The sequence below is a fragment of the Delphinus delphis genome, chromosome 7 (genome assembly GCF_949987515.2).
Source record: "Delphinus delphis chromosome 7, mDelDel1.2, whole genome shotgun sequence".
Lineage (NCBI taxonomy): Eukaryota > Metazoa > Chordata > Mammalia > Artiodactyla > Delphinidae > Delphinus > Delphinus delphis.
Genome location: NC_082689.1, coordinates 38,957,192 through 38,971,661, shown reverse-complemented (window position 1 = coordinate 38,971,661; position 14,470 = coordinate 38,957,192). Strand labels below are relative to the sequence as shown.

The 14,470-nt window shown below is 40.7% G+C and overlaps 1 protein-coding gene across 2 annotated transcripts in view; it reads right to left on the bottom strand.

Annotated features, from left to right (window-relative positions):
• Positions 1-14,470, bottom strand: part of HECW2 (HECT, C2 and WW domain containing E3 ubiquitin protein ligase 2) — a 411,404-nt gene that overhangs the window by 21,379 nt on the left and 375,555 nt on the right. For both annotated transcript variants that reach the window (XM_060016380.1, XM_060016381.1), the window contains 5 exons: positions 8,704-8,856; positions 6,629-6,727; positions 3,161-3,290; positions 1,764-1,910; positions 960-1,074 (listed from right to left, as the gene is read on the bottom strand). In XM_060016380.1, the coding sequence (XP_059872363.1) occupies positions 960-1,074; positions 1,764-1,910; positions 3,161-3,290; positions 6,629-6,727; positions 8,704-8,856 (644 nt within the window). The remainder of the gene's footprint in view (positions 1-959; positions 1,075-1,763; positions 1,911-3,160; positions 3,291-6,628; positions 6,728-8,703; positions 8,857-14,470) is intronic.

The following is a 14,470-nucleotide window of genomic DNA, read 5'->3' as shown; positions in this document are numbered from 1 at the left end:
TGTTTCAATTTACAGATAATTGGAGAACTGCTCAGCTCTCATTTTAGTCTAAGTGATTAATTCAGTGACTTAAAGATTGTATTCTTCACTCTCCAAGTTCAGAACCACTGCTAACCTCTTACATTCTGAGTTCAAAAACAAAAACAAAAACCAACCGTCATTTGTCACGACTTTCTGAACACTTTATAACACTACAATAAATTTCAGAAAATGTATTCTTTCTTTGATTAAAAGTATTGAATAAAACTTTAACTCTGGGTTAGCATCAGGTCCCTTTCCATGCGTCTTGATTCAGCAAATGTCACAGGCTTCGGTGCCAATTACTAATTGAAAATTTGTATTGATCTACAGAAGTGCCAGTCCTAAAAGTTCCCATTTGGTGACGTGTGTAGTTTTTAACTAACCTTACAGCAGTTTCCTTTTCAGTTGAACTTAATGCTTGAATTTTAGAAGGGCTTGTTCAAGAAACTTGAAATCTGAGAACCATATCTTACTCCATTCACGTGTTTCAACTGTGAATTACAACTGGTAAGCAGTTCAAGTGAAATGTAGAAAAACTGTGTTTGTTCATTAAGAAGCTCAGAGGGTATGCCTCTTCAGGTTTGAGGATGAAGGCAGAATAGGTGGAGTTTGACCAGCTGGGTATGAGCTCCCTGGTGCTTCACTAACACCACCATAAAACCATTAATTGATGTTCCTATGGCCACATTCCTTCACTAACAATTAAGAGTTACGACATCCTTACATGGTGTGTAAACAGCTCTCCTTCCACTTGACAGATGAGGTAGCTAGGGAAAGAAGGGCATGTACCTTGCCCAAGGTCTCAAAGGAGCCTGCATCAGACCTATGATTAGAGTGCAAGTGCCTCTGTCTGTCCTGGATCCAGGCCAACGTGCCAAACCGCTTGCTTCCCTCTAATCTGAAACTTTAAATCCAGCCATCTATAAGTCAAATTTCACCTCCTCTATATTCTGTGTTGTTCCTCCAATCACTTAGGTCTATTTCAGCTGTGCCTGCGATGACCAGTTCTAGTTCTCTCGCATCAAAAACAGATACCAGCCTGGCATCCACGACCTGTGGAATAAAAAGAATATAGGACATGGCTTAAGAACCTGGAGAAGCCTCAGCTATAATTAAGCCTCATCAGAAAAGGAGGGCACAGGGAGTGTTGGGAATACTATGGGTGTATTCTGTGGAGGCACTTTAAAACATGTAAAGCTCTCTATAAATATATTTTTAGTACAAGGTTGATGAGGTTTTCAACAGAATTTTTGTTTTATAATTGGTCACTGATTAATCCAGTTTTTTTTTCTCTTTGGGAGAAGATCTAGTGCTCCAGTCACTTTCACAGTTTATTTTTATTTTAGCTATGGCTTTTTCACAGAAGAAGTCGTATGGAAGACTTGTTACAACTCATTCTGACCCTCAGATACGATCATTTCACATATCAGGCATGAGATCTGATTACACATATCTAAGCATGAGTAAAATGCGTGACTTAAACGTTATGAGTGGTCATTAAATCGTCAAATGCTATTTGAATGCAGGTCATTTTATTTCAGTGATTTCTTGTAACAGGGCAATAAGCTTTTTTTGTGTTCTTAAAACATACAGGAAAAATTGTTGAAGTGTTTGAACTGAAATAGCAACGGTAAATATACCAAAGAGAAATGGAAATATTGCACACATATGAAGTACAGTGAAGTGGACCAAGGTATTGCTGACATCAGACTGAGAGCCCCACTCCTGCTGATTGTCTTTACCTCATAAAAGCCACGCACTAAGCTCTCTGTTTGCTGCACAACACCCCTCTCAATCCTCCATTTCACCATCCTCTCGATGTACTCCTTCTTATTCTTCTCCGTGACTGGGATGTTAGCACCCCCTGGTTTTAATTCTCGTTCGGTAATCTGTGATTAAAAAACAAAAGGACTGACCATAAAGCAATACTCTTGATGTTGTAAGACCACTGCTACCAATGAGCTGGAATCAGCCAGCTACCTGTCTCTGCCCTGGCCCGGGTACATCCCACAAGCAGGGTGTGTGGCACCAGCACAGAGCCCAGGCACCCACTGATGCTCAGGGAAAGCTAAGTCATGAGCAGACGTCTGAGAGCCTCAGTGGTTGAAAATATATGTGTTGCGGGGCTTCCCTGGTGGCGCAGTGGTGGAGAGTCCACCTGCTGATGCAGGGGACGCGGGTTCGTGCCCCGGTCTAGGAAGATCCCACATGCCGCGGAGCGGCTGGGCCCATGAGCCATGGCCGCTGAGCCTGCGCATCCGGAGCCTGTGCTCTGCAATGGGAGAGGCCACAACAGTGAGAGGCCCGCATATCGTAAAAAATATATATATATGTGTTGCAAGGTTAAGCTTTAAATCCTGATTAAACAAATAAGTCTTTTAAATGGAAACAAAAGGGCTCCAGATTCTGTCCCACTGCTATTTGAATGTTTGACAAAAAGACATTTTCACAAATTCCTTTAGGATTCACAATCAACTACATATAGAAAGCCAATATTTAGGTAAACGTTTACCTTAAGGAAGCAGAATTACATTCAAGTGAATGTTAAACTGAGAACTTCTTTTCCAAAATATGAAATTCAGGAGACCAGCCAAGTATTAATGTTTAACTAAGAATATTAATTATGAATTAGCATATAATTTCTGAAAATCTTTTGACCAACTCTTCTACCAACTTCTTAAAAAAACAATACGTTTCCAAACGTTCACCAAAATATTGTTTACTTTCCCTCAGCTTCAAAACAATCCATTTCAGTTGTTAAACATGAATGAGAGGTAAGTACAAGGGCCAATTAAATAATTTAATATTCAACTCTGGGGTGGCATGGATATTTAAAAGCTGTATTTGGTACAAGGCACATTCTAATATCTTATGAGGGTATTTTAGTTGGAAATAAAAAGATTGTTTACAACATACAAATAGTGCAGTCTACAAATTAGAAAATTTTATTTTAATCTGAAGTCGGCATTAGAATAACCTTTATAACCAAGAATATTGTAACTGTACATAAACCTGGGTTTAAACCACCCAACCAACCACAAATAAATAAGCATCTGATCTTAGGCCACTGAATTAATTCTTCACCAACCAATAGCCTTCAATTACCACACTTAGTCACCAGTTATTCACACACACAGACCTGCCCAAAAACTTCTTCGTTCACAGTGAACGTGAGGTCCAGGATGTCATGGATGTCATTGTCTTTCATCCACTGCAGGCTCTGGTGAAATTCTTCATCAAGGTATTCTAGATCACTCAGGTCACAGAGACTAAGATGATAAACAGATAGAAAAAAAAAAAATATGTAGTCATGGCTATTAGCAAAAACCCAGAGTTGTGAGGAAAGAAACTAAGAAATAATGACAAGAACAAGATCAACTAAAACAGGCAGTGATTTCTGGAATGTTCTTCGTCAAAGTTAGTAACCAAACCAGTGAAATAATTCAGAAATTTGACATAAAATTGAAAAATTCTGATATATAAAATGCCTTAGGAATCACTCAGTTTGTTTTGTCTTTTAAGACACAGAACTGGAGGTGCAAAGAGTGGCTGTCATTTGCACAGTCACCCACGATTAATGCCAGAGCTGGAAATGGAACTCGAGTTGACAACTTGGGTTCAGTATTCTTTGGCTATGTTATACAATCTTAAATTATCATTCTCCTAATTAGAAATTCTTCGTATGTTTCTATACTGTACTTTAACTTTTTTTTAAAAGACTAGATTCCGTGATCCACATTCACATACATCCCTTTTTTCTGCATGGTTCTTATTCTTTCTGTGATTCTGAAAACTGAAAGCTACAGAATTGCTCTACAGTTATAATGGTTTTCTAAGAGAAGATCTACATGAGGTGGAGTTACTATTATATGACCCTGTTGTAAGATGGTAGCAATTGATTTGCTTTAGTTGTCTTGAAACTTCCTCCCATCAGTCCAATTTCAAAGACCATTTTGTTTAGTTCAGTCTACACATGTATTAGGCATCAAGTATGTGCCAAGTATCTTAATAGCTACTTGATAAACGGTTACTGCCCTCAAGGAGCTAATGGTCTAGTGGGAGAGACAGGGACACAAATAGATAAGTTAACGTAAGGTGATAAGTGATAGCCTAGGGTGCGTAACACTTATTATTAGTGCACTTCTTTATATGTACATTACACTTCAGTTAAAAAAAAAAAAAGATAAGGTAGATATAGGGACCTCCCACAGCAAACATGCAAAGCATTTACTTTGACCTGGAGATTTAGAAGAAGCCGTTTGGAGCAGATGATACCTATATTAAAGTTTGCAGGATGTTTCAAGCTAGAGAGGTAAAGGGGAATGGATGAAAAGGAGAAGAAGGGGAAAAAGAGAGACAGGAGAAAAAGACAACCTGAACAAAGCACAAAGGGATGGAGTATACAGATGTTCCAAGCATACTGGCAGCACCAGAGAGTTAACCACAAGACAGAATGTCTAGAGAATGAGGCTGCAAAGTAGCTGGGAGCAGGTCTGAACGTCATTCTAAGGAGCTTGGTGATTCAGAACTACTGAAAGGTTTTAAAACAGGGAATGACATGGTGAGACATGAGATGTGACTTTAAATTGTTCTTCTGGAAGTGGCAGTGTTGAGGATTACTTAAAATTGGGGGGTGGAAACCAATTAATAGATCACTACAGTAATCTGGCCAAAATAAGATAAGGATTTTAATTAGGGCACAGCTATTAGGGTAGAGAAGATGAATTTAAGAATTATTTAGGAGGTGAATGTGGAAATTAATAAATGGTTTTACTGGGTAGTATAAAGAAGTATATCTAAAACAGGATGGCAAATGAACTCAAGTTACAAGACAACTCTGATTCATTGGCAGTCTTGAGGGCCAAAAGTTGAAAAATTCCTGAGGCTACAACGAGTTCAGCAGGAAAAAGTACCTAAATGATTTGTGACCTGTACCATGGGAATGGGGTGGGAGGTGGGGAAGAGAAGAAATTGTGCTGTGTATTCACCATCCCTGTTTGAGGATGACGCCCAATTTCTGACCAGAGTGACTTGAGAATGTTGGCACCTTGATCTGTGACTGGGCATATAAGGGAGAAGGTACATTTTTAGGTCAGGAGAAATTGATGAGTCTAGTTTTAACCATGTTGATTCTGAGGTGCCTGTGAGACATACAAGAGGAGATATTCAGTGGAATGTTGACCGCTTGAGCCTACGACTCAAGGGAGATCATGTCTGTGGGTGCGGATTGGAGAGTAGATGAGACAGGTAAAGAGATAGCCCATGAGAGCACACAGAGAGAGGAAAGCAAGGGGACAAGAATGGAAGCTTCAGGAACATTGAGGTTTAAGGGCAAGTCAGGACATCCACAAAGGAGGCATAAAAGTGAAAGGAGAACCAGGAGAGCAGTGTCACATAGGCCAGTGAAGGAAGAACGCAAGAGAAATGGGTGGTGGGGTTGGGAGGGGTCAACAGTATCAAAAGCAGCAGAATGGTCTATTAAGATAAAGACTAAAAAACATTCTTTAAAAGCTTCCATAGGTTATTGGTGGGAAAAAAAGCCAGGCTAAAATGTGTTGAGGGTGTGTCAACAGTCAGTGTAGACTACTCTTTCAGGAAGCTTAAATGGAAAATGAGAGATAAGGCAATGAAATGGGAAGGTGCAAATGGGCCAGAAGAACCAGAGAGGCAGAAGTCAGTGTCCAGGTGCCCAGGACTTCATCGGTCCATATACCAAAAGGGAGGATGGCAAAGGTCTTCCTACTGACCCTCTTTAAGAACTATTAGAAATACTTTGCTTTCAATTGAGCTCTAGGCTTCCATTTTGACAGAAAGCAGATACATGGCCTTGGTTAAGGAATGAGCTGGTCAGAGCCATGCCATCATTCTGTGTTTTCTCATTGCAAGTTTGAGCTACTACCCTCACAGATAGTTGCCTTCTTCTGTTCATCCTTGAAAATGACTACTGATTCTAGGACAGAAACTGTTTGCTCTACATTTCACAATAATTGCAATCTTTCATTGTGCTAACAATGAAGAAAAAATTCTGTGAATGCTAAATTTTCATCTGCCATCATAAATGACTGTCTTGCATATAGAGAGATCTCAAGATACATTTGAGACTTTAAAAATATCGCACACCTCTAACAAACAAACACATTTAAAAAAAAAGAGAATGAAAATATGAACCAAGAATAAACAGTTGAAAGTTTGCATAAAGCAAAATGTAAAATGCATCTTGTGAAAGATGGGGGGCTGTGAGTCACCAAGACTAAGCCACAACTATTCTATTAATAATCGGCATTAATACCACAGGAATTCCAGCACTGTATTTGAAGTACAAGTGTTTTGAAGACACATGTGTAGCAACAAATGAGAATGAATTATTCAGAGTGGAGCAAAACTAAGCCTTTGGGAGCAAGACAGGAATAAAGGAACAGAAGCTGGAAAAATCCAGTAACCACTTTTGAAATTATATTAGTTGATTAGTTTCAGAAATCTAAATCACTATTAAGTAATAGATTTGAGAGAGTGAGCCGATAAATGACATTGTCAAAAGACCCCTTTTGATAAAGGAAATATTACATTCTTTACATGCTAATTACATAAGCAATAAAAACACTCTTACATTCTGAGAAGAGCCTTATAAAAGGGCCGTGTGAAGAAGGCATCCAACAAATACTGGTGAATTAGTGCAAGACCAAGGATCCTACCACTGAACCGGAACCTGTGAAGGAAAAGCAGGAGATGGCTTACACATCATGGAGCAATTTCTTTCCTTTTTTTTTTTGCGGTACGCGGGCCTCTCACTGTTGTGGCCTCTCCCATTGCGGAGCACAGGCTCCGGACGCGCAGGCTCAGCGGCCATGGCTCACGGGCCCCACGTGGGATCTTCCCGGACCAGGGCACGAACCCGTGTCCCCTGCATCGGCAGGCGGACTCTCAACCACGGCGCCACCAGGGAAGCCCCATGGAGCAATTTCTGAACGGTTCAATTTGCTCTCAAGAATGCTTTCCAGCTCTAATCATCTAAGTTTGTCCATGAGAGTCTGTGTGCACTGCAGGCTGGGTCTTCATTAGGCTGATAGTCACATCTCCTTGTAGAAGAAATCTGTTTCACTCTGATGTTCAGAGAGATACTGCTCCACTTTCACCCCGTGTCAGTAATGTCCACCATGTAGCACCCTACATGGCCAACATGAATTTCCTGTTAGCATGGCAGTGAAATTTCCCTATATCACTTCTAAGAAATGTTGACAGAATGAGACCAGTGGTGGTGGGGAAAATGTTGTCCCCTTGTAGTTTGCTTGCATGAATATTAGCAGGATTTCTCTAATGCAAACCTAGTGGCAATTCCTTTTTGAGGAAAAGCCCAGTCTCAGAGTGAGAAAGTTCCTATTTCTGTTCTCTCTCAAACCCCTCTCTTGATGATAACTCACAATCCAAGAATTATGCATGTGTACATTTGAGGGAGTTTCCTCATGGGACATGCTGTTCTTTAAAATTTCAGTGCTCAATTCTATACTGAATCACTTCGGAAATTTTATTAAATATATCTGTCACGACTGGGTTTGCTGAGATGTACATGTATTTTCTTTTTCGGAAGTATTCAAGTTTCTAGCTCTTTGGAAGCCTGATGCCTTCCGAAAGCGTAAATCCACACTGAGGTCCATACTATTCATTTGTAATTTTAGTGTTAGGCAACCATTTTAAGATGAATGTCCAGCAGCTTTGTTTTTCTTTATCCACTTATGTTAGTATAGCTGCCATAGCTACTCTTAGGAGGACTCCAAATTGTAGTTAAACGGAAGTTAATTTGAAGAATAAGTCCTAAAACTTAATGCCCTCCACCCACCAGTATTAACCTCATGACTCAAAGAAATTGTTTCCATGAGTCGTACTCATGTTCTCTTTTTTGTTACTATAGTGAAAATGAACAGGAACAAGCAAACAGGGGTTATAAAGATACTTCAAGTCTATAAATGCAGGCATGTAAAAATAAATGTCATAAAAAGAGTGCAATTCGGGATTTTCAGAATAAATAATTCCCAGATGGGAATCCTAGCCCAGTTTTCCTTGGTTTTGTGTGAGAAATTAGGAAAGGGGCAATTCCTGGCTACAAACTTGAACCAGTCACTAGGGTAAGGGGCCACTGCTGTGACTCCGCACTCCTGCCTGCCTGCCTGCCAGCATTCTCTTCCACCTCCCATTCCTCCAGGGCACCCCATCCTCCTGCCCTCCCTCCCCCTAGAACACCAACAGCCCAGCTGCTCTGCCCCTCCCCCAGTGTTAGCCACTTCCCCAAGGGCTGCTCCTTAAGCTGCCTGACCTCTGGGTCAGGACATTCTCCTACTCACCCCCACCTGCCCCCGTCAGATCTCAGAGTGGCCCAAAGCTGCAGAGAGGGATTTAGGGTCTTGCTGGGAACCTAACATCACCCGCAACTTTCCTTCAGTGGAAAAAACCTTTTGAATTCTACCCAACTCACTTAAAATTGGTCTTATGGAACATAATCTATTCCTAGCTTGGAGACTGCCTGTATATTAAATTTGACAACACAAACAAGAGTCAAATGAGACAGTTAACTGAAAATATGATTTTCTCCAAGGGAAAAAATGTTTAAAAAAGAAGTGTGGGTTCCTATAAAAACTAATATCACAGAAAATCAGCTGAAGAAAAGCGTTGGAGAAAAAAAATACTTACCATTCATGGTGATTGTCTACAAAAGCAGACATGGGACTTATTTGTACTGTGTATGTGTCATTGGCTGAATATTCAAATAAGCCATAATATGGGTTAAAGAGTTCTCTGGATACCAGGAAGAAAAACTCTCTGGAAGGTCCACTGTAATCCAGCCTTTAAAAAATTCACAAAAAGAACAACCAGTTATTATCTTTTTCTATTTATTAGACACATTTTCTACAGTGCTCAACTTTCTACAGAATACTCCTTAGAAGTCTAATTATCCACACACCAGGATTGTCCAAAACACTGGACAGAATGATCATGATTCCTGATCTCAAACATGTTTTGACCCAAAATAACGTAATGGACATTTATATGGAGCATATCTAAAACTAAAGCTACATATCAGATAATGGATGAGATAGGCAGTATGCTGATAATTTGATTGTATAAATATGCAGAAAAACGTAAATTGAAATGCCCAGAGTCAGGTTATGGGGAGAGAGAGTACAGTGGGAATGCTTTATTTAAGCAGGTTAAACCAGAGGGCATTAGCTACATATATCCATGGGACATGGAGTCCTCATGGATTTCTGAAACACTTTTAAATGGGACTTTAGTGGATTGGTGAGAGGGTATTACAGATACAAGGCCTCCTAGGGAGATCAGAAGCAAAAGATGGAATGATAGGGTTCACATGAAAACTTTAAATTATAAAATGCCACGGAAAACTATAAACAAGAAAAGTGAGGGTGTCTAAAGCTTCGTTGGTAAGGTATTTGGAGAAGAAGCTGAAACTCCAGCGCCTGAACTACAGTGTAAATTCCATTTTACTTACAAAGAAATCAGGGTCAAAGTAAATTTTGAGAAATTATTGTGTGAGGTTTGAGGAATGACAAGTGGCCAAAAATGCTGAAAACAAAAAACACAGCAAAGAGGAGTTTGCAATAAAGCAATTTGATATGCTCAATTTAAAATGAAAAATGTAAAGTACATCTACCCTATGATAAAAAGTTTACACAAGGGTTCAAAGACAGGAAGGAATTCTGAAGGGGGAATGAAAGCTACAGATAAGTTGGGGTGGTGGGATTTTATAAGACTTCCTTTGTTCACTCTATTTTTTTTCCTCTTATGGAATTTCCTCCAGTGGGCATTACTGTTTTTTTTTTTTTTTTAATGACAAAGAAATCATCTGAGTCTTGGGTGGTGATGGGATTCTGTGATAGAGAAAAGCATCCTATTATAGGTAGAAGAGGGAGTTGGAATACTAGTAAGAAAAGTGAAATGGCTTTTATATGTCTTAGACAAGAGTTTGATAGAATTTACTTAGAACAGACCTCAGCTATCCACCTAACTACTTTCTCAATTTTTGCGATATACGCACTGCCATTTCCTTAATATTTCTAGCTTTACTTGCTTTTCCAATGTAGCCTTGTCTTATACAATATTGATGGAATTATGATGTGCTAGCTTTATATCTTTTCTAATACACATTAAAAGAAACACATAAATATTAAAATAAAAAATGTCAGTCTATGTAATAGCTACAATCATTTCACACCTCACCAGTCCACACTGCACTTTAGGAGATATGAGTGTTGACTGACAAGAAACCTATGTGTACAGAAAAATGCAAACACAGCAGACTCTCAAGGCCAGAGAGGCCTTAAGGTGACATGACAGAACTGCCTTCTGGGGCAGCTGAATATACTGTGGCTACCAGGAACTGTGGGACTATATGCTCAGATCACCGTAGGGGGGGCTCCCAAAGCAGCCCTCTGGCTGCCTGCCAGGTACAGTGACGCAGGCTACCCCTCTTGGTGCCGAGACCAAGGCAGCGTCTCGTGGCTTCCTTCCACTGTCCTCGTTGTGGTCTCTGACGCCACCAAGAACAAGTAGAATACTTTTTCCACTTGAACGCTCTTCACATACTTAGAGGTTTTCTTTCAACAAATATTTGAGTGCCTATTATGTTTTGGGTATTAATCTAGATGCTAAAGATGTAAATTTTTTTTCAAAAGTCATTTTCTACAAGAACTCTAAGTTCAGCAGTTTCCATATCCTTGGTCCCTGCCCCCTCCTCACTCATGAACACAGACACTTCTTTCAACCTCCTCTCAATGCAGGGTAGGGAATTCCCTCACCACACTGGTCCTCTGCTCTGGACACTCTCCAGGTGTCAAAGTCTGACCTAAGGGGGCGGTGTCTATGCTGATCACAACACTCTAGGTGTGGTCTCGTTAACAAAAACTTAGAAAGGGCCCTTGACCTCTTTTCCTGGAACTTTTCCCCACTAATGCAGCTTAATGTCACTCTGCCCTGTGGGGCAGTCACTTGACTCTGTTGACTCATCATGAACTAGTTATCAGCTCAAACCTTTCACCTATGCTTCTTTAACCTAGGACTCTCCCATACTGTCTGCACGTTCACTGTATCTTTTTTGTTTTGTTTTGTTTTTTTGCGGTACGCCGGCCTCTCACTGCTGTGGCCTCTACCGTTGCGGAGCACAGGCTCCGGACGCACAGGTTCAGCGGCCATGGCTCACGGGCCCAGCCACTCTGCGGCATGTGGGATCTTCCCAGACCGGGGCACGAACCTGTGTCCCCTGCATCAGCAGGCGGACTCTCAACCACTGCGCCACCAGGGAAGCCCCTCACTGTATCTTTTTAAAACCTAAGTACTAGACGTTATAGTTTTCCTACTAAAATCCACTTTGTGAGACTGAGTTCATGATTCCAGTCTACCTGGATCCCTGTGGATGCAAAACATCTCTAAATTTCCTATCGATGGTGAATTTCAGACCCCTGTGTCTCTTCAGAAACAGAGAATGCCATCAATAGTATCTGAACAGTCATTTCGCCCATCCCCTCATTTCATTGAGAAGACTGGGGCTGAAGGAAATCACTGACTTGTATCAAATGAAAGCTGCAGTGGAGGATCCAGGTCTTGACACCAGTTTCCTGATCCCAAGCGTAATAATGTTCATTACTCCTTACAGCTCACCCTTCAATAAATTTTAAACGCTCATAAGCAAAACAACATTGCTTATGGCAAACTATGGCCTGAGGGCCAAATCTGGCCCACCCCCTGGCTTTGTAAATAAAGTTTTATTGGAACACAGCCACGCCCATTTGTTTATGTGTTGTCTGGGGCTGCTTTCCTGTTAGGATGGCAGAGTTGAGTAGGTGCAACAGGGAATGTATGGTCTGTAAAGCCTAAAATATTTACTATCTGGCCCTTTACAGAGAGTTTGTCAACCCCTGCTACAGAAGAAAGTAGGAGGAAAATGCTGCTTTATTAAAAAACCTGACTTACCCTAAACCCTCTTCTTTAGTGAGGATCACTTCAAGGCAAGATAAAATGACAATGATACCCTAGGGTGTGTGCAACCTCCAGGAGAGTTGCACACACCCTAGGGTGAGACCGTGAGTGAGCCTTGGCCTGCGGGGTCCCTGCTCTGCAGAAACCTTCAGACACAATCAAGGCACACGAGGATAAGGGTCACAGACAGCTGAAACATGAGTCAAACACTCTGTGAGTCAGTTTTCTTACAAAGAGACAACTGGTATAAGTAAAATGGGTTTTCAGCTGCTTAAAATTAAACAGTGGCATTCAGTTAGAAACAGCAGGTTTTCACTGAGCTTCAGCTCTCAGTGTTTTAATAATACCGCACTTAGCAGAGTGTCTTATAATTGTCTGCCTATGTGTCTGCCTCCCACCAGACACACATCTAAACTGTAACCCTACTGAGGGCAGGGACTATGTCTTTCTCATTTTTGGATCCTGAGTACTTAGCCTGATACATAGGAGGGGATCAGTTTATATTGTTGAATCACTGAGTGGAGCTGTCTGATGCTCTCTAAAGGAAATCAACATAATTTACACTGCTATTTCACATCTAGCGGAGTGAACAGTTTTGCACAAGTCTGCCTTATAGTCAATGCATTAATAGCTCATGCCAGTCCTTAATTAAGAGACAACCCGATTAGCAAACACTGTCAGAAATCGCTCAGGTGAATTATGCTTAGAAAGCTTGCTCCTTGTCTTTTCCAAGTCTAATATCTTCTAATATGGTAGAGTTTGTTAAAACAACAAAGATGGACCTCCCTGATTGGTTCCTTTTTCATGATGATAACTAAATCTGGCTAAAGATACAATGAATGTCCCCTGAGGAGTTAAGTTGAAAAATAAAACTCCTTTTTTTCCCAAGAGAGAACAAAGCTAGCAGCTCCTCTAGGAGGGAAATGTATCTTCCTCAACTGCTCAGGCTTTTATCTGCTGTTTTTTTAACTCTAGCAGCACTGATAGAGTCACTCTAAAGCCAAGACAGTTTTTAAAGTTTGATTTGATTATAATCTGAAATTTAGAACCGCATATCTGAGGGCAGGTTGTTGACTACACATTACATATGTCTACCTAATTCAATAAGACGTGTCCCAGCAGGATACCTTATGCATGCGCTTCCTGTCTTAGCAACCTCTTCCATATAAATAGTTAATATGACTCATATCACAGGGCTCATTTGTTACATTCCTGTTCTGCCAGTTAGGTTGGTTCCACAGCTAAAGACTTGGCATGGAAATAATGAAACTCCGGACAACGGGTGTGTAGCCACACAACAGCTGCATCTGAGGCCATTTTGGAATAAGCACAGATGTCCTTAGGGTGGCAATGTCGTTTTGAGCCCCATGAAGTGCCGATGAGGCATTTTAAACACCATCCCGTTGCTGGGCTGACACCACCCGAGTTGTTAGTAGCAGCCAGTGTTTGTTAAAACAAATAGTTTTATTCTCCTGTTCTTTATTTTCAACTAAAATTTACCAAGTATTCCAAAGGAAGTAGACTATAAAATGCAAGAGGATGGTGCCATTGGGAAGTCTCACTATCCTTTCCTACAAGTTTTCTGGAAGACTCTGCTTTCTTACAAGTTGGTTCAGGCACAGATGGCCTACACACCCGATTCAGCCTCAGATACTTATAGCAGCAAGGCTTTGGTTCATGAGCCACTGAAGAAGGCCTGATGGGTGAGTAAGGAATTTTGTGAGCCATCAGTATGACAAAGTTTTACCTGGGGATACCAAGCCAAAGCCTAGATACAGAAGCACCCTTCTCCAGCATGGCATGCATCAGTTAGGCTATCCTGCAAGTGTCTCTTTTTAGAAGAAAACAAGCAGCACCATAAAGTTTCACTTGAAGCTTTACAAATTGCTGAGGAATAAATGATCAAGCCCAGGACCCCAAACAACCTCTAGATCAGTCAGATGTTAACAGCTGCTGGTTATTTTATAAGCAGGGACCCAAGAAAACCTTTCAGATCTCATCCTGCCTAGTTGCTTTCATCTGTCTAAGTAGAAATATCACAGGAAGAGCGCACCTGTTCTTAAACCCCCAAACTAAAACTGTTTGCACGCATCCCCTCCCTAGTCCAAGTGTGGCTTTGCAAGACAGATGACTAATGTCACATCAATGGCACCTTACATATAATGAACTCATTCTTTCCTAAAGAAAGGTGCCTTTTATAGAGCTGGCCATGGAGAAAAAAAAAGAGGCGAGGCAATCACAGTGTAAACATCCTCTCTTTATCCAGGCCATTATTTCCTTACTTGTTTTGGGTACTAAGAAGTGAACGTACACCTGAAACTAACACAATATTGTAAATCAACTGTACTTCAATAAAAAAAAAAAAATAAAAAGAAGTGAATGGCCCCAAATGTCCCATCAGAACACAACAGTCTGCCTAGCTAAGTTCTGACACCACACATTTAGAAGAAAATAATACACTAGA